General features: G+C 54.6%; 1 protein-coding gene across 1 annotated transcript in view; it reads right to left on the bottom strand.

Moving 5' to 3' along the window:
• WNT3A (Wnt family member 3A) overlaps positions 1-19,294 on the bottom strand; it is a 42,097-nt gene that overhangs the window by 3,494 nt on the left and 19,309 nt on the right. The window contains exon 3 of the mRNA XM_004780600.3: positions 4,074-4,339. Within this exon, the coding sequence (XP_004780657.1) occupies positions 4,074-4,339 (266 nt within the window). The remainder of the gene's footprint in view (positions 1-4,073; positions 4,340-19,294) is intronic.

Raw genomic sequence — 19,294 nt, 5'->3', positions numbered from 1 at the left:
CAATGGAATGTTTGTCTGGCTCCTTCTTGAGCATTGGGGGCTCCAGCAATGTGTCCCCTCTCACCATGGAGGGTGGGAAGTCAGCTCCTCACCATCACCCCACTGCTCCAGCATACAACTGCCCAGCCCCCTCCACCCTAAAGTGGAAGCATAATCCAGCTAGAGTGATATCCAGGACTGGCGGTATTGGGACCGTGTTAAAGTCATACCCAGCCAAACCCCACGACAGGGTAGGATTCCTTTCTTTTTCTACAGAATTTTATTGTTGCTGTTTTTTACATACTTATTACAGATTCAGACTCAAACCCTCCCTAAATCATCTGAATATCCTCTTTGAGATGTTCAAACATGCGGCATATACTGTGATTTCAGCTTCTTGGAGATAAATTTTTCAGAGGCTATCTGGTAGATTTTGTGATGTGTGCATGCCCAAACATGCTGCATATTCTGTGATTTCAGCTTCTTCAAGACATCTTTTTCAGAGGCTATCTGGTAGATTTTGTGAAATGTGCATGCCTGAAAACACATCTTTTCTATGTAAAAAGTGGACAAGATGGTTGAGCTGGGTATAAAATTCTTGGCTGAGAATCTTATTTTCTTTAGGACTCTGGAAGCATGGCTCCATCTTTCTTCCAGCCTCCATTGCTATTCTTGGGAGCTTGAATGCCACTTTGATTCCTGATCCTTTCCATGAAACCCGCAGCATAGAGGGCTTCCCTGTGAATTTCAAGGTATGATAGGTCTTGATATGGGTCTCTTCTCTCACGTGCCAGGGTCACTTACTGGATCTGTTTGGTCTGAAACTTGTGATTCTCAGTCCTGGGAATGTTCCTGCCTTCTTTGCCAACATTCTCTTCTTCATGTTCATCATTGTCTCTCTTGGACAGATCCTCCTTGTTTTCCATTCTTTTCCTATTTTCCATCTCTTTGTCTTTTTCCTTCTGTTCCATGGACTCGTGTCTCAAGTATCTGCCAACCTTTGTGTGGGGAGTTTGGTTTCTGCTATTCTACTTTTATATACAGCAGCTTTCTTTTTCTCTTAATAACATTTTCTTTTAATTTAACACCCTATTTCATTTTTATGGAAAGAGTATTTTATCTCTCTGGGGATAGTGGCAGTTTTAATTTTCTTTCCCTTTTTTCAATCATTTAAAAAACATTCAAGTAATCTCTGTGCCCAGTGCAAAGCTCAAACTAATGACCCTGAGTCACACACTGTACAGCTGAACCAGCCAGGCACCTGGAGTAGTGGCAGTATTTGAAGTTTTCATCTCTCCTTACAGTGTCTCTTTCTCACAAGTTCTGTTTTCATTTGTTTTGGACTTCACTTTTGTGGTTGTGAGCGGCTTTCCTCAGATGTCCCGGGATCCTTGGCTGGCTGCTCATATTTAAAAGGAGAACACTACACATCCTGTTGGGGGCTAATGTGCTTGGTGGGGGCTTATCAGCATAGGCCCTCATTGTAGAGTGACCTGGCCACTTTACTTCATGGGGGAACCCCAGGTCAGTTCATTTGAGTCTCTTCTTGGGTTGATCCAATCCCCAGGGGAGAGGGTCATCAAGATTCACTGTGGGATACAGAGACTAGGAAGAGAAAGATGTGTGTAGATGGAGACAACTTTCTCTCAGGAAACCTTACCTTCCCCAGGCTGTCCTTGGTGTCCCTCGGTCCAGACACACTGTGATTTGCCCTTCCTGGAGAACAGACCTCCAGACTTCCACCATGGTAAAGGGTAGGGACTTTTCCTGGTTGCAAGGAGTTGGACAGAAGATCTGGTGGGTTATAAACTGCCTTTAAAGTGGATTATCAGCCCATCTTCCCATGTTTAGCCCCATTATTGATCTCTAATTTTCAAGATACCTGATACTAGTAAATCCTGGGTTGGTTCTCAGAGTTCTCCTCTACTGGTTTAAGATTCTACTTTCTCCTAAGACCCAAGTATTCATGGATTAGTTTATTAGTCTGAAAACTTTTGCTGCCACGTTAGCCCCTGGTTTCCATTGTCAGGTGTGATTTTGTTCTTATGTGTTGTAATATTCATTTGCTGTCATTTTAGTTGAGTTTCAGGGGTGCAGAGGGATGCTTCTGTTTTGGGATTCCTCATAGACCCTTCAGTCCTACAATGGCCATGTGATTCCTTCCCAAGTACATTCTATGACTTACAGTTTCTGGTTCCCTGCTGAGACATTCAGACTTGCAGTTTGGCTTTGTAAACTTAAGGAAGCATATTTCTTTGTTTACCATCTGCATCTCCTAATTCCAGTATCTGGAGTCCCTGTGGACTTGTCCCTGTGGGTTTTGCCAATGATCACTCATTGTATCAGTAGCTCATGTGACAGGCTATCCTTCTTGATTATGTGCTGAATGCTGTGTTTAAGAAATTAGTCGTAGAAACATTTTTTTGACTTGAAAAAGGCGATCCTCCTCCAAAGAGGATTTGCCTGCCTTTTCCAGGTGTGTGGAAAACCCAGCAATTGGGGTACACCATAATCTGCTCTCAGATACTGAGATTTTTTGAGCCTGCACATGTGAGCAAGGGCTGGTCTCCTTCTGGTTTTCCTTTACTCCCCAGGGTCCCAGCCTAAACTGAGGCATGGTTTCCTAGAGATAGCACTCTTGGTGGGGCTGTTGGCTCTGGGAGGGTTAGGGTTAGGGTTAGTATATATGCTGTAAATGCAAAACTGGACAAAAGTTCACCAGTTGCCAGCCATTGAACACCTGCTCCCCAGAAACTCCCATCGTGTTCTCTTCCAGCTGCATGGAGTCCCCTGTTCAGCCTCTGACACCCTTATACCCGTCCTTTTATGAACCCAAGTTCTTTACTTTCATGTGGTCCACATTATTGCTACATGTTTCTTTCATTGTGAGAGATTTTTGGTCCTGTTTGGGAAACCGTTGCCTACTCCAAGTTCACAGAAATGTTCCCCTATGCTTTCTTCCTACCATGTTTCTTTGTTGGCTTTACCTTTGCCACCTGGGTTCATAATTGACCTTATATATGGTGTGAGGTAGGGGTTAAGGGTTTTGTTTTTTTTTGTTGTTTTTTTTTTTTTTTCATTCCTACATACGGTGATCCAATGGGCCAGCACCCTTCACTGAAGACCCTATTTCTTGTCAGCACTGCACTGTCTTCCCCGGGATAAGTCAGGTGACAGGCAGCCCATGCTTTTAACAGGACACATCCCACATTGCGTCCTGTATTTGTCCTGTTTCTGACGGAAAGATGAGTCAGTCACCTCATCTTTTGTTGCTGGCAGTCAAACATCGCAGTCCCCTGCAGTCCTGGGTTCTAAGGCCAGCCCCTCATTGTACTGCTGAATCTGCTTGGGCTCTCTGGGCTCCACCAAGTGCTCAGGGCTCCATCGGCTCCCCGTGACCTTCAGATGCCATCCTTCCTGCTGGGCCCCATGTTTCTTCTTCCTCTGCTCTCTTCTTGCTGTTCTACCAGATGACCTCACTCACAGGCAAGCACTGGGGCTGCCCCAAGGCTCCTGGCTTCCCTCCACCTAGAGAACTGTGTTCCTTTGCATACACTGTTTTCAGCACCACTGCCGACAGAAGGCTTTTTCTTGAGATGCCAGCCTGGGGTGTGGCCCCTCTGAGGTGCCCATGTCACTTTGTGTGTGCCCTTCCTTATCACACAATGTCCCACGCAGTGCTGTATGGACCTCGCTGTCTTTCTCCTGGGACATGCAGGCACTCCTGCAGGGCAGGCCTTGAGCCCACCACCCTGCCACCTTGTGGGACTACCCTCGACCCTGGTGTAGCAGCTGGACTGGGCCATTTCACACAGCCCTGGCACAGGGGAGCAGCTCCCTAGCCTGGCCACCACTAACAGCCCTCCCTTCAGGGGACCAGGGCACATGTCCAGCTCAGAGAGCTTCTGGTTCCCCAGGACCTCAGGAATGTTGTCAGAGGGTGCATCCCCAGACCCCATTGTGTCTGTGCCCCTGCAGGATGCACAGGGCCTGGACGGATGACCCCTCTGCACCCGAGAACATGCAGGCCAGGAGCCCCAGGACACTGCCCCACTCCACACACCCCCAGAACCCGCCAGGAGCTGCCATTGTACCTGGCGGCCAGCCTCGTTGTTGTGACGGTTCATCGCGGAGCGGGCGTCTGGCCGGTTCTCCCGCGCATCGGCAAACTCCCGAGACACCATGCCGCCAAATTCGATGTCCTCACTGCAGCCGCCCCACTTCCAGCCCTCGCCCGGCAAGCCCTGGTGCCGGCTGCTGCAGCCACAGATGGCCGCCGAGCCCTCAGCGCATGAGCGCGTCACAGCGAAGGCCACGCCGGCAGAGGCGATGGCGTGCACAAAGGCAGATTCCCGCGTGGCTGTGGAGAGAGGCGACCGGGTTGGCAGGCCCAGCAGGGGTTGGGTGCTAGAGCCTGGCCCGTGGCGCCGTGGCCTCTTGCTGGGCTGGGCCTGGGCCCCCGGGGTGGGCGTGCATCCTGAACTCACAGTCACCGAGTGGCCAGGCAGGTCTGCCCTTGGTGCAGAACACCCGTGGAGGAGGACGAGTATCAGGAGAAAGTACCCGGGGGCCAGCCAGCCCAGGAGTCCAGGAGCAGTGCTGGACAGCCCTCCCTGAGACTCCGGCCATCTGCGGCCAGCTCCCAGCCAGTGCTGGCCAGGATGTGCAGGATCTGAGCCCTGAGCACTGCTGGGGGCAAAGGGACTGGGGCTGCGCCTTGGACAGTGTGTGACCTCCTTTTACAAATGGACGTCTCCCCTGTGGCCAGGCCATGCGGCTAGGTATGTACCCGGGAGGACACCCAGGTGCTCGCGGGGCCCAGGAAGCAAATGGCACAGCCCCAGTGGGGAGGCTTCAAAATATCTCTCTGCAGGTCAATGAGTAGAGATCTGTGGCCTGGAAAAAGTCCATCCTGGGGATGTGATGTGCAATCCCCCAATCGAGGGGGACTTCTGGGGACCTCTGCTAACACATCTGTCTCACATGTTTGGAAGCTGCTGAGAGAATGGGGCTTCAGAACTCCCACCCCAAGACTGGCAACGGGAACCCTGCGGGGGGATGGATATCAACTAGACAGTGGTGACCATTGTGCAATGCCCACATGTACCAGACCCTCGCGTTGTGCACCGGGAACTGAGCGTCTTGGGTCAGCAGTAGTGCACTGCCAAAAGGAAACTGGAATTCGGCCCAGCAGGGACAGAATACGGAGCATGGTAGATACAACCAGTAAACCTCCTCCTTGGACCCCAGCAGTGCAGAGTGCATCTGACCCAGATGTCCAAGCCCAAAGCGTCTGGCAGCCTAATGGCCTGTTTGGGTGGCAGCTCTGGCCCATACACTGTGCACTGTGCCTCTTGTTCTGTCTGCACACCTTCCCCTTCTTCATCCCAGCTCCAGGAATGGCCACCTCTTCTGGGACCTGCTCCAGATCGGTGGCCTCCACAGCACTCAGTGCCCTGTACCAGCCCCCTGCGCCCAGCCCTAGAAATGCTGAAGGCCTCAGCATCCAGGTTCCTGCAGACCCCAGGGGCTGGTCTGGAGGCTACCCAGGCCCCCAGAGGCAGGGGGAAACTGAGGCTGGGGAAGTGGTTTTGCAGAAGAGCAGTGGAGAAGGGCTGGAGCTCGGGAAGGAACTGGTGAGGTGGGCCAGGAGCGGACAGAGGCATGTGAGGGGCATTGAGGGAGGCCTGGAAGCACAGAGCATGTGGAGGCTCTGCAGAGGCTGGACCCCAGCCAGGCCTCCTCAGACTCTGTGAGTGCACTGCACCTGTGGGTCTGTACAAGCCTTCCATGCTGGGCATGGGGTGGGTGACCTGCATGTCCCCAGATTCCTCCTAGGCAGCAGCTGGGACAGTGCTGGGGCACCCAGTGGCTCCTGACACAGAGTGCAGCTGCCTCCCCATCCACATCCTTGCCTGAGAACTTCTTTTTTGGGACGGGGATGAGTGGGTGGGCTTTCTCCTGGGGAGGGAAGAGAGGCTGTGAGGAGTGGCTGTGGGCTCTTCCCCATGCCTCCTCAAGCTTGCGAGCTCCAAAGCCAAGGCAGGCAGAGGAAGGGGAGTATCGAGACGGGCTCCAGCCAGTAGCATATACACACTCAGACTCACTCAACAACCAACACACCTGTCACCAAAAAGCGCACATTTACCATCCCGTGCCTCCCCCCACCACCCCCGCTCCCCTCAGGCCTTCCCTGAGTCCAGCCCTCAGCATCTGTCCCTGCACCATCAGAGGCTCCTGGAGGGAACCCAGAGCCCTAGCCTGCAGCTTCCCCCACCCACGTGTCTGCACACACACACAGTCACAAATACTCATGCACAGACAGGTGCACATATATGAACACACATGCACACACCAACACACACGCACACCACACACACTCATAGGCAGGTGCATGTGTGCAAACATGCGTGCACAGGTATGTGTACACACAGGCTGAGGGCACAGCCCTTTGCTTCATGACCACCTAGCCCTGCCTGGGCCCCTCTGAGTTCTTGGGGTTATGTCCTTGCTTGACCTACACACAGGCCTGTCCCACCTGCTGCCCTCCCAGCTCTGGCAGCTGCTCCCTGTCCTCCAGCCACACTCAGCCCCTGTCCTCCCCTTAGGCAATTTGCAGCTGCTCCTCTGTTCATGTGCACCTGCCATTTCCCCTGTCTCCTCCTCAGGCTGGGGTCCAGGCCCTGGCATCTGGGTGTGGTCAGTGCCTGGCCCGGGGAGTTCTTGCCTCTGTCCACTCCCGATTTGTCCCCTCCCCAGCCTGGAAGCTCCCTGAGGCGGGGACTGTGTCTTGTTCATCTTTCATTTCCAGTGGCCCTGGGCTGGGACAGGATCTGCAGGATCTGAGCCCATGGGGCTGGCTCTCCACCCTTCCCCACTCAGCAGCCTTCACTGCCCCCTTTCTCAGAGGCCAGCCACTCCCCCAGACGCTGGACGCCCTTGCCTCACTTTGCTTCGGTCACACAACCCGTCAGTTCTCAGGCAGGCATGGTCTAAGGCCTCCATGAATAAATGCCAGTGTGCCCTGAACACGGAGCCTTGTCCTTCTGTCCCGCCCTCCCGCAGAGCCCACCTTTATTTTGTCTTCCCAAGAGAATGTTCTTCTCCAGGTGGGCTTGGCTCCTTGCTTGCTCACCCTGCTAGAGTCCCGGCCTACAGCCTCCCCTACACTCTGTGCAGGGCCCTGCAGTCTCCTGGGGAAGACTGGCATGTCCTGAGCATGGCTGGAACCCAGTACCCACACCAGTGCCTTTCTCCCTGAAACCTCGGGCTGCGCCAAGCTGGCTGGGGCCCCTGATGGCCCTTCTTCAGGCCCTAAGTGCCTGATCCCAGCCCAGGGGGCTAGAAGCACTCCTACTGGAGGAGGCTGCCTCTGCCTCTGCCCGCTTTCCCTCTTCTGAGATAAGGGGAGAGCCAGTGAGCCTGCGGCCTTGCTCCTTCCCCGAACAAGGGCTTGGCTGCTTATCAGGCTCAGGCAGACAGGCCAGGGTGCTAGACACATTCGAGGGGAAGGGCGTGCTTGGGGTGGAGTGGAGGGGGGGGGCCTGAACTTGGAGGAAGCAGAACTTGGTCCTGCCCTGCTCTGTCACCAGCTGGCTGTGTGACCCTGCCCAGGCCTCCCTCCCCCTCAGGCCTCCATTTCCCCTTCTGCCCAGAGAGGAAAGGGCTCATCACACACGGAGTCCCAAAGGCCGAGAACACCTTGTCGCCTGCCTTCACCTTGCTCCAAAGGAAAAGAACCCTCTGAGGAGAGGCCACAGGACCCATGGCCAAAAAAGTGTGCGGCAGTTTGTTCTGGCAAAGGAAGTCTGTTTTCAATGGGGCACGCAGCCTCCACACAGGTTGGGAAGGCTGTGTCCTGATGTGGCAGACACCTGGCCTGCCCTACCTTGCTGGAGGGGTCAGGGCTGTGGACACCCCAGGGGGAAGGCGGTGGATACCAACTGGCCTTGAGCAGATGCTCCAGGGACACCCATGGAGGCCCTCTCACCAAAGATTCAGGAAACATCAGGCAAACCCAAAAAGCCTGACCAAGCTCCTCCTAGTCTCGAAGGCATGAGAGGCATGGGCCAGGTGGACCTAGGACAGGATCCCAGACAGGTGGTAAGACGGGTGAATCTGGGCAAAGTCCAGAGTTCACACTGGCAGATCTTTGTTCTGATGAATGCGGCTGCATCTGGGGCTTGTCAGCCCTGGGAGTGGGGAGTGGGAGAGGAGATGGACTCGGCACCGTGCCTGCGATGTTTCTGTATGTCTACAGTTCTTGCAAAATACAACATGGAAGTACATGCTAGGGTCATGCAGAAGGAAGACCCCCAGTGTGTCCAGGTGATACCCCACAGTAGTGGGGCTTCTGATGTAGGGGTCTCTGGCAGCCTTCCTATGAGCAGGAATCACAGGGCATGCCAGAACACTTGTGGGTTGTGTGTATGTGCACGCGCGCACGCGCTTGGGTGGAGAACCCACAGCTTTTATGGGATTTCCACAGGGGGCTGAGATAAGAAGGTCATGATCTGACTGGCTGGGGCAGCCTCAGGCTTTGGAGGAGGTGGGACAGGGCTCCCCTGAGGCCGTGGTTGGGGAGGGCACAGTGGGGACTCAGACCAGGGTCTGGAGCCCTGGCAGCCGCCCCAGTCACAGCAAAGCTCTTAGCCACCGACACCAGCTTTGTCAGAGGTTTCTGCTTCTATTTATACAACAGAGGCATCCAGGGAGTGGGAGAGGAGCCCTGACACTGTGGGAAGGGAATCACATCTTTGAAATGAGATTGTAAACACCCGTCGAGGTCACGGCAATGGACTCCAGCAGGTCAAGAGAGGAGGAGAGCACATGGGTGCCTGGGATAGAGTCAGCCAGAGCCCTTGGAGGTGCTCAGGACTGCCCTGCTGGCTCCAGGACATGTCTTCACACCTGTGAGATGGGCTTTGTCTCCCTGGGTCTCTGAACTCCAACTAGACCGATCTTGTCTCCAGACTTGGATGTCACAGGCTGGTCAAGTAACCGAGCTCACTGGAGGACTGAACTAGGACTGCCAAGGGTTGTCACTTTTCTCTGAGAGGAAGACACACGGAAAATGACTGTCACAATTTTGTAATTGAGGTTGGGGTTGGGAAAAGAAAGAAGAAAGGGAACTGGGTGACAAAGTCGTTTTGTGAGGTAAGCATCCTCCTTGGGGAAAGCCATCTTTGCCAGAAACTTGACATGGTTTCATTACCAACTATTTATTGAGATCCTGCAAAGTATCAATGATCTATCCCTTCTTCCATTCATCTACCATCTTCCCATTTATCTTTCCATCCAACCATCCACCAATGATCTATCCATCTACCATCTATTTATCATCTATCCATCCACCATCTCCCCACACACCCATCCAGGCATTCACCCATTCATCCATCTGTCCAACCATCCACCAATAATTTGTCCATCCACCTTCCATTTACCTATTCACCATCCATCCATCCACCATCCATTTATCCACTCACCATCCATTCATCTATCCATCAAACCATCCATTCATCCATTTGTCCATCTATTCATTTGTCTATCCACCATCCATTTATCCATCCACCATCCTTCCACCCTTCCACCCATCCACCCATCCACATCCATTTATGCATCCACCCACCCATCCATCCATCTACCCTTCCATCCATCTACCCTTCCATCCATCCGTCCATCAACCCTTCCATCCATCCGTCCATCAACCATCCATCCATCATCCATCCACCCACCCACCCATCCATCCACCATCCATTTATCCACCCACCATCCATCCATCCATCCACCATTCATCCATCCACCCTTCCATCCATCCATCATCCATTTATCCACCCAACCATCTGTCCACCCATCCACCCACCATCCATCCATCCATCCAGGATCTGAGAGTCTGGGCTCAGATCTAGGAATATGAGGTGGGTAAGATGTAATATATCCATTCTCAAGAACATAGGTAAGAAACCTGCAAGACAATGGATTGCTGCTCTATCTGATGGAGTTTCTAACAACTCAGGTTTTCAAAAGTTGAAGGAACTACCCATCCGACTGTCAATTACAGAGAATCTGGATGACCCACTCTCCAGTAGAAAGAATCCCTGTAGTGGAAATGAGGAGAGTGAACCAGGGGAATCCTGCCTCTAGCGAAAGAACTGCCTCCTTCCAGAACTTGAACTCTGCTATTGTGCATCAGGTTATCAGTTTTGAGCTGTATCAGGACATCTACCTTATAATTCATGAGAGATAGAGTAGGGGAAATAATGATACACAATGAAGCTTCACAACCTGAACTTGGGCAGGATAGAATGGATGGATGGGTAGATGAATGGATTGGTGAGTGGCTGGCTGGCTAGCTGGGTGGCTGATTGGGTGGGTGGGGGCGTGGATGGGTATATAGATAGATGGATGTGTGGATGGGCAGATACATGGATGGATGGATGGTGGATCACACGTAGATGGGTGGATAGATGTATATATGTACGGATGGATGGGTAAGTGGATGGGTGAGTGGATGAATGGATCAATGGATGATGGATGGTGGATAGATGAATGTGTACATGAATGGATGGGTGTGTGGATGGGTGGATAGATGGGGGTATGGGCAGATGCAGGATAGATGGGTGGGGGGATAGATGGATGGATGGATGAATGGATAGATGATGGATGGTGGATAGGTGAACCTGTAGATGGGTGGATGGATGGACGGATGGATGGTGGATAGATGAACATGTAGATGGATGGATGGATGGGTGAGTGGGTGGGTGGATGGATGGATTGATCAGGGTAGAAGAGTGTGTCAATGGATGGATGGGTGAGTGGGTGGTGGGTAGGTGAGGATATATGGTGGATGGACGATGGATGGATGGACGATGGATGGATGGATGGATGGGTGGGTGGGTGGATACATGGTAGATGGATGGATGAGTAAAGTCTGGGACAGCTGAGGGAATCCTGACTAGCGAGAATGGGGTGTCTGGCAGAGGGCAGGGAGAGCAGCCCCACAGTGTTCCATCCCAGCTAGTCTAGTGGAACCTTAGGCATCACTTTGGCAGTAATTTTGCCTCTTGCCGAACTTGAAAATTAGAGGAATCTTAACAAATTCCTGTTTCCAGATTTGAGTTTCATGAGCTTGTCAAGTACCAGAGATCATTTGAGGAGTGAATTAGGATCACCAAGTGTTGTTACTTTTACTTTTTTTGTGGGAGAATAAGACATATAAAAAGAACTATCATAATTTCAGAAAAAAAAAACCATTTAACACACAAAAAAGATATATTTCCAGGGTACTTTGTGTTGAAGAAAGTTCATTTTTCACATTTCACCATGACATTGGCAATTGGCAACTGTTAATTGAGCACTGACTGTGTTCTTAGTGGACAGAAGCCTGCAGCTTCTGTTCTGGAGCTGACTGTCCTGCAGAGAGGTCATCCAGGAGGCTGTTTCAGCCTGGACCAACAGGTCACCCTGCCTTGGGTCTGGCGCATCTTTATCACTGCTGAGAGAACTGACCCAGACAGGAAGATGGGCACTCCTCTCTGCCTAGCACTGCCATCGGTCCTGCAGGCCCCCTTAGCCCCAGCATGCTCAGAGTGGGTCAGTGGCTGACCCACAGCTGACCCACAGTAGTGAAGGCTGAGCCCAGACAGGGTCAGGGAGATGCTCCTGCACCCCCAACAAGGGGTCCTAAGACTCCACCAGGTATGTTTGGTGGCCTACCCTTCCTCTCCTGGGGGAGGACTGTGGGGTCCCACACTGGATGGGAAGGATGAGACTAAGGGGGTACTGGAGTGGCCTTTCTGAGAAACACGTGTGACCTCCAGCAGCAGAAGATCCTGGAAGGGGGCTGTGGTTTAGATATGACCACTGATCAAAGAGATGTAGTTCCTGGGTGGACCACTCTGAGAGCTCTGCAGAGAGGAGGGATAGGGGCTGTTCCATTAGCAGTCACCCCAGGCAGTGTATCACTGCATACAGAAGCTGGGCCCTGGGGCCACAGTTCTTGGAGAGACACCAATTTCTCCAAGGGGTCCCCAGGTGATTCTGATGCAACCCTGAGCTGAACCCCCAGGTTCTACTATAGCCCAGGGCACCATGACTGGCAGACCCACCCCCCCAGATGGAGGCCAGACCCAGGAGACCCCCAAATGGTACCCACCAGGAGAGAGGAGGGAACAAGGGGAGGGGGAGAAGCGTCTCTGATACAACCTCCTTAAGATGGGTATGAGGGTCGTAGAATAGAAAACTTTCACAAATCCCCCATCAGAGTGAGAAGGGGGGTTGATATGGGGAATCTCTGTCACTTTACCCATCAGAGGGACCTGGGGGGCTAAGATGGGGGATCTGATACCCCTCCCATCAGAAGGACATCAGGGGATTAAAATGGGGGAGCTGACACCTCTCGCATCAGAAGGGAACTTCTTGCATCAGAAGAGCTGACACTTCTCGTATCAGAAGGACATAGAGTGATTATTATGGGGAGGTGAAATCTCCATATCAGTGGGGCATGGGAGCTATGTTGGGGGATCTCTGTCATTGCCTCCTTCCTGCTAGTGTCTGCAGACCATTTGTTGGCGCCTACCTGATGGCTGGCCTCTGGTTACCAGCCTTTAGGACTTGGGGGCCTGTCTCTAGTCAGCTGGTGGGAGGCAGAGACCTAGACCCGTGCTGGGTAAGGGGCAAGCTCCCCTGAGAGCTGCAGGTCCAGCCTACCAGAACTTTTCTTGGCTGACCAGTGGCTGCAAAAGGACTGTCCCTCCACTGATCTTGCCTCTGTAAGGCACCTTGGGACCCCCTGCTCAGTCTCACCTCTGGGCAGTCTGACCTTGGGGCAAGACTTACATGACACTGAGGCGACTGCAGCCTCAGGTCTGCAGAGGGTTGTCAAGGGCGGGGGTGGGGCACGCTCTCCTTCCTCTGTGGAGCCCCTTCTTTGGCCTCCATGGTTTTGCTGGGTAACCACAGGGCCCTGGCCAGGGCGGGGGTTTCCAGTCTGCAGCCCTTTCTTCCCCAGCACCTTGCAAGGAGGCTGGCTGGACATCCGGGATGTGGCTGCTGTGGCTGCTCTCCCCCAAGGCATGTGGGAGTAAGTCCCCAGTCCTACAGGCCAGCCCTGCTGGCCCGGAGCCTTTCTGAGCAAAGAGCACGCTCCTGTGGCAGCTGCAGTGCCAAAGGCTGGCTGGGCATTCCGGGCTCTGGGCTCCTGCGGATACCAAGCCCCCAGGCTTCTCTGCACGCCTGCCCACCGCTCCTAGAGCATCCTAGGGGTGCTCTCAGCATGCGGCAGCCCCGCACACACGCAACCCCGACGACAGGGTGGCCTCAGCCTCTCTGGGGCCTCCCATCGCACTCCTGCTGGGCAGGGAGGGGTGGAAGGAGGCGGCTGCAGAAGCAGGGGCGAAGAGCTGGGCAGCTCTCGCGGGTGCAGAGGCCCGCAAATGCTGGCCGGGGAGATGGGGAAGGCTTTTCCAGAACTTTCTGCAAGCTGGCGCTCCCTCCGCCCTCGGGGTCCCCAGCGCGGAGCTGCCGGAGGAAGGCCGAAGCCGGGGCCCGGGGCTCGGCCCCAGGAGGACGCCCGGCGTCTGCGGCCCCAGAGCTGGCAGAGTCCGGGAGGGGAGGCGGCGGTGGCGGCGTCGGTCCACCCCCGGCCGTGCCCCGCACAAAGGCGGAACCCTGGGAGCGGAATGCCGCCCGCGCCCCGCGGCGGCCGCGGCCCCTGGCACCGCGCGGCCGGCGTCCCGGTCACCCGCTGGGGCTAATGAACCCGCCTTTGTGCGGCACTGTCACGCCGCGTTAGGCCCACAATGGCCCGCGATATTCTATATGAGCTTCCCCCTGGTCGGCGATTAGGCCGTGGCCCGCCAGTCATAGCAACCGGGAGGTATGCACTCTTGAGGGGCCTGCGGCGCGGGGGAGCGCGCTATTCACACGCGGCGGCGCGCGGCTCTCCCGAGGGCGTGTGAACCGCCCGCGGCCCCGCGCCTCCCCTGTGCTTAATCTTGTCCTGGTCGCTGGGACATTGTGCTCCGAGCTGGGCGCCGCGGGGCGCCGCCGGGGTCTCTCCTGGCCCCTTACACCCCCCCACCCCACCTCCCCGCCAGGCAGAGTTAATGATAAGCGGGGAGGCCCGAGCCTGGCCGCGCCCCCCCAGCCGCCTGGAACCGACACACTTTCGGACGGGGGTCAGGGGTCGCAACCTGGATTCCGGACGCCGCTTCCCCCGGGGCCTGCGTCCCCTTCGCCGCCCTCCCAAGCCCTGAGGCCTGCGGCCTGTGCCGTCCTGGGCCCCCCCCCGACACACAGGGCGCCTACAGACCACCCCCCGGGAGCCCGGCCCGGGGAGGGGCTCTTTCAGGAGGGTCCCAGTGCAGCGGGTCCCAGTGAACTCCTCCGCAGGGCAGACCCTCAAGGGGACTGACCAAGGACAGTGGCAGGGGGCTGCAAAGGAAGGCCACTGTCTGGGGGAGGGCACAGCCCTGCTGAAAGCTTGATTGACACCAGCGAACCCCGCCCCAGAGACTCAGGGAGTCCTGCAGTAGGGATCAGGACTAGGACCCCAACTCAGCTGTCCAGTGGGGTGAGGTCCAGGAGTAGACCCCCCGCTAGGGTTAGCCCATCTCTCTGCACGGGCAGTGAAACCCTCTCCCCTCATACTGCGAGGGACACCTGCTCCCTGTTGCAGAGGGACAGGCCCAGCATCTCCCCAGCACTGAGACCCCACGGTAGTGGAGGGAGTACAGCCCTGTGGCTCCAGGACTCTGAGGGAGTGGACAATGCAGGTTGGGGGTCAGGGCCTGCACTCAGTGCCCTGCCCTGCTGGGGTGCTGCGGGGAGAGGCCGCATGGATCCACATCCCTCTTCCTGCAGCTACATGCTGCCCAAAAGCCCATGGGCCTGGACGTGGGCCACGGTGGCCCCTGAGCTCTCTTAGGCTGGCAGTGGGTCTGTCTGCTGGGGCCCGGAGCCCTGGGACCAGAGCCCTGGGACCAGTCTTGCCTGCCCTGGGTCTTCCCCACCCCCTCACCTCCGGAACGGGGGGGGGGGGTGTCAAGAGGAGGTGTTGGCCTGCTCTTGGGGAAAGCAGGCCCTTCAGGTGCCTGGGGGCCTGCCTGGAGGGACAGATAGCTGCCATGCACTCCAAATTCTTCAAATGCTTTCTGCCCCATGATGCAAGTTACATCAGCCTGCTGCCTTTTGGAGCAAGGGCAGAGGGCCTTTCCTCCCAGCCTGGACTCACGCCTAGCGCCCAGCCCTGTGTTTTGCAGTGGCGGCTTCCAGAGGTCTACCCCAACGAGCCAGCCCCAAGCCCCAAGCTGGCCAGCCTCTCATGTGTGCACGTGCGCGCGTGAGCGCACGCACACACACACACGTGTAAACATCCACACACGGCTGGGCCCCTCTCCTCCCTTGGCTGGGCAGTATTAAGCTCTGTTCAAGAGGCCGCCTCAGCAGGGGTGGCCAGACACCCTGTGGACCCTGCCACAAAGCCGGGGTGACCTCTGACACGATTAGGGTTGCCCTGACCCTAATCCAATCAGATTGATTACCACAGGCGCAGCCGGGCGAGCAGGGGGTGGGGGGTGCTCCACAATGGCTTCCCAGAGCTGGATTCTCTCGGGCACCTGACAGCTCCTTCATCGAGGGCCATTCAACTCTTGGGCCACAATGAATTCCGCCATTTCTCAGCCCTGCAGTGGGCAAGGGGGACAGGGGCCCTTCTCTTCCCATTAAAGCCAAGTGGTGAGAGCCTGGGGGCTGAGACAATTTTCACCAGGCAGAAATGGGAGAAGGCTGAGGGCAGAGGGGACAGACAGGAGGGGCAGAGGCAACAGAGGGCAGAGAAAAGAGTGTGCATACAGGGAGGCGACATGGGGGTTGTGGGGGAATGGATGGGGGGAAGGGACACAGGGGAGTGGACCTGCGGGTCATGGAGTTGTAGGGGTGGGAACATGGAGGACATAGGTATAAGTGTACACCTTGCAGGAGAGGGGCCAGGACTCAGGCTTTTGAGGAATAAGGAGGTGCAGGGGAGGACAGGGGCTCTCTGAGACCATAGCCCAGAAGACAGGGGATTGTCTGCTCCCTGGGTGCCCACTCCCTAGGCCCCGGTGGGCCTGCTGTGCCCAGCAGAGAGCTCTGCTCTCCTCTCAACCCCACCAGGTATACTCGGCACCCTGCAGACTCCCACACAGGAGTCCCGGCCTCACCTCTGCACCCCTGTACCACTCCCCAGCATCCTCACTTGCAACTAGAGCAGCAGTTTGCTGGATGTGTGTTATGTCCAAGCTCTTGCTGTGTATAAAACACTCAGCGCAGCCCCAGACAGCACCATACACATGTTCTAAGAAAGAGAGAACCGCAGCTTTGGAGATCTAGCTCAGGCACCACCTCCCCTGGGAAGGCCACCTGTCTGCTTGGCACCTCTTTCTGAAGCACCAGAGCAAACTCTTGCAGTGCCCTAGCAGCCACCTTGCCTTCATGCTGGACACACCCGCTGTGCATCTGCTGTGTGTGACAGGGGACCCCAGCGGACGTGAGGGCACACTTCAGGGCCTGGTGCTTGTCCTGGGAGAGTGATGGTGGGCACAGAGTCAGGAAACTTGGAGCTGCTCCGGGGCCTGGGAATAGGGCTGAACAGAGAGAACGAGGATTGCAGGAGCTGATCCAGTTTCAGACTGTGGGGAGCAGTGAGGATGGTGCGCAGAGACAGGCAGCTCTGCATGGGCAGGGAAGTCTGTGTGCAGCAGTGAGGTTTTAGGCAGGCGGGGAGTGGATAAGTCCCCAGGAGAGTGCCCGTGGAGGGGGTGGTGGTCATGCGAAAGGGCAGAGCAGCAGGACTGGGTGCAGAGGCCAAGGGCCCTTGAAGGTCACCCTGACTGAGGAGATTGTGTCTGAGCATACCTGGAGGGTTGTGAGTTGGGCTCTGAGATGATGCAGCCCAATGTATGAACATAGGGGGAAAGGACGGAGCTTGTAGCCAGGGAGGGTGAGGCTGCATCCTAGTGGGAATGATGGCTTACCCCAGCGGTCTCCAAGTCAGGTTTGTGTATCCCAGGAGGGTGCATGGAAATGGGCCAGGATCCTTGGACAACATGGGTGGTTCCAAGACACCCTCCCTTTCTCCCTGCCTGCACCCCTACACCCACCATCTCCCACTTTTCCCAGGTAGGGACACACAGGCTTCCAGGCCATGTTGATAACAACTGGGCCATGGAGCTCTGTGCAAATCAGGTCATCGCCAACTCCTTGTTTTCCACAGAGTGAAAGGAGGACCCAACCGAGACATGAGTGGACAGATTTTTAAACTTTTTGATAGTAGATTATTATGTGATTTTTGTCATATATAATTCAGAAAAAAATCAAAGAATTGAGAGTTACATCATATCAAAATTCTCCCATATCATTCATTGATATGAATGAAGACCCTGACACCTGGATCTTTAAAAGTTAAGAACTGTATACCCACTGGTAAAAGACTGAAAGCCACTCCTGAGATCAGGAGGAAATCAGGGGTGCCCATTCTGCTCACTGCCACCCAACATTGTCCCAGAGGCTCCAGCCAGGCAAGGAGCAAGAAAAAGAAAGAAAGGGTATCCAGATTGGAGGGAAGAAGGAAAACTGGTCCTGTTAGTCAACGATATGAAAATCCTATGGAATGCACAGAACATCCATCAGAACTGATAAACCTTCAGCAACATTACAGAGTATGAGCTTGACAATAGAAACCAATCATGCTTTTCTATGCACCAGCAATAAACAATCCAAAAGTGACATTAAGGAAACAATTCCACTTACAACAGCATCAAAAAAGAGTAAAATACTTGGAATAGATTTGGCAAATGAAGTATAAAGTTTGTATGCTGACAATTGCCCAATGTCATTGAAAAAAGCCTAAATACATGGAAAGACATCCCATGTTCATGGATTGGGTGGCTTAATATCATAATGGCAATATTCCCCAAGGTGATCTGCAGATTCAACACACACTAAACATGCAAGCTTTTATTTTTGCAGAAACTGATGAGCTGATCCTAAAATCCATACAGAATGGCAAGGGGTCCTGGATAGTGAAGATAGTCTTGAAAAAGCAGAACAAAGTCAGAGGACTCACACTTCCTCATTTCCAGCTGTACAGCAGAACAGGCAGAGAACATGTAGACCATGGGGCAGAGTAGAGCCTAGAAGTAAGCCCACGCTTCCTTCCCTGGCTTCCAGGTGGGGTGGACCCTGCCTGACACTGCCTTCCTCCACCACCCAGCTGGCAGCCTCTTCAAGTAGGTCAGGCTTCTGTGTCCTTCCTGAAGTCCCTGACACTTCTTCTCACCTGGGGAAGCAGGAAGCCTTCAGGGGTGTCTAGGGGCCTGATGGACATGCCTCCTTAGGCCACAACACCACTGGCACAGCAGAGGACTTATATGGATGGCAACCACACCACACGAGTGTGTTCACATGTGTGCACACACACCTGTGCAGATAAATGTGTATATTCGCTCACATACACTTATGCACACATATGCATATACCACACATGTACACCCACCCACCACACAGATGCACACACACATTCATGCACACCATACCACACACACTCACAAACACACATACACACCTGCAGACCCTCACATAGCTGATATACCACAGTATCCTGTGACCCTAACTCTTCCCACACATGGCAGCAGCTGTCCTTGTGGGGACTACCATGTAATTACCCCAGCTGAGTGGCAATTAGTCTCCCATTTTATAAACAGGGATGCTTACACTCCAGGAAGTCAACTGACTCACTAGTCAAGGTCACATGGTGTGATCCCCCTCCCTTCCCTACATGGCCTGTGGGCATGGATATGACCACCTTAAGTGGGGGAGCCTCAGGCACTTGAAAAAATGTAATCTGGCACTGTCAACTCTCCATGCAATGCTTGGTTTAATTCTCAGAACCCCTCCTCAGCTATCTTCCCCTCCATGCACACCAACAGTCCTAGGGGCCAGTGTCTCTTCCTGCCAGACATCTCTTGCCCCTTCCTCTGCATTCCAGAGGCAGCTGAACCAGTGAGTTCTATCCTTACTGATAGAACTGAGTTTGTCTCCCTAGGGTACCTCGGTATGCCCTGAGGGGTGGGGTCTGGGTCCCCTACCTTAGAACCCAAGCGGGCCTTTGTAATTGCCTCCTCTAACAGAATGTGGCACTGCATGGACTCTGAGGACAGTTTGGAGAAGGTGGTATGGAGTGGCATTGGCAAAATGGCCAAATGAGGAGCTCCAAGGGCCCATTCCTCCACAGAAACATGCAAAGAATGGAGCAGAAACTGTCAGAGCCCTGGAA

This window comes from Mustela putorius, unplaced genomic scaffold, assembly GCF_011764305.1.
Source record: "Mustela putorius furo isolate JIRA1106 unplaced genomic scaffold, ASM1176430v1.1 tig00001009_pilon_pilon_pilon, whole genome shotgun sequence".
Classification (NCBI taxonomy): domain Eukaryota; kingdom Metazoa; phylum Chordata; class Mammalia; order Carnivora; family Mustelidae; genus Mustela; species Mustela putorius.
The sequence above is the reverse complement of the archived record's forward strand: the minus strand, read 5'-3'. Positions and strand labels throughout refer to the sequence as shown.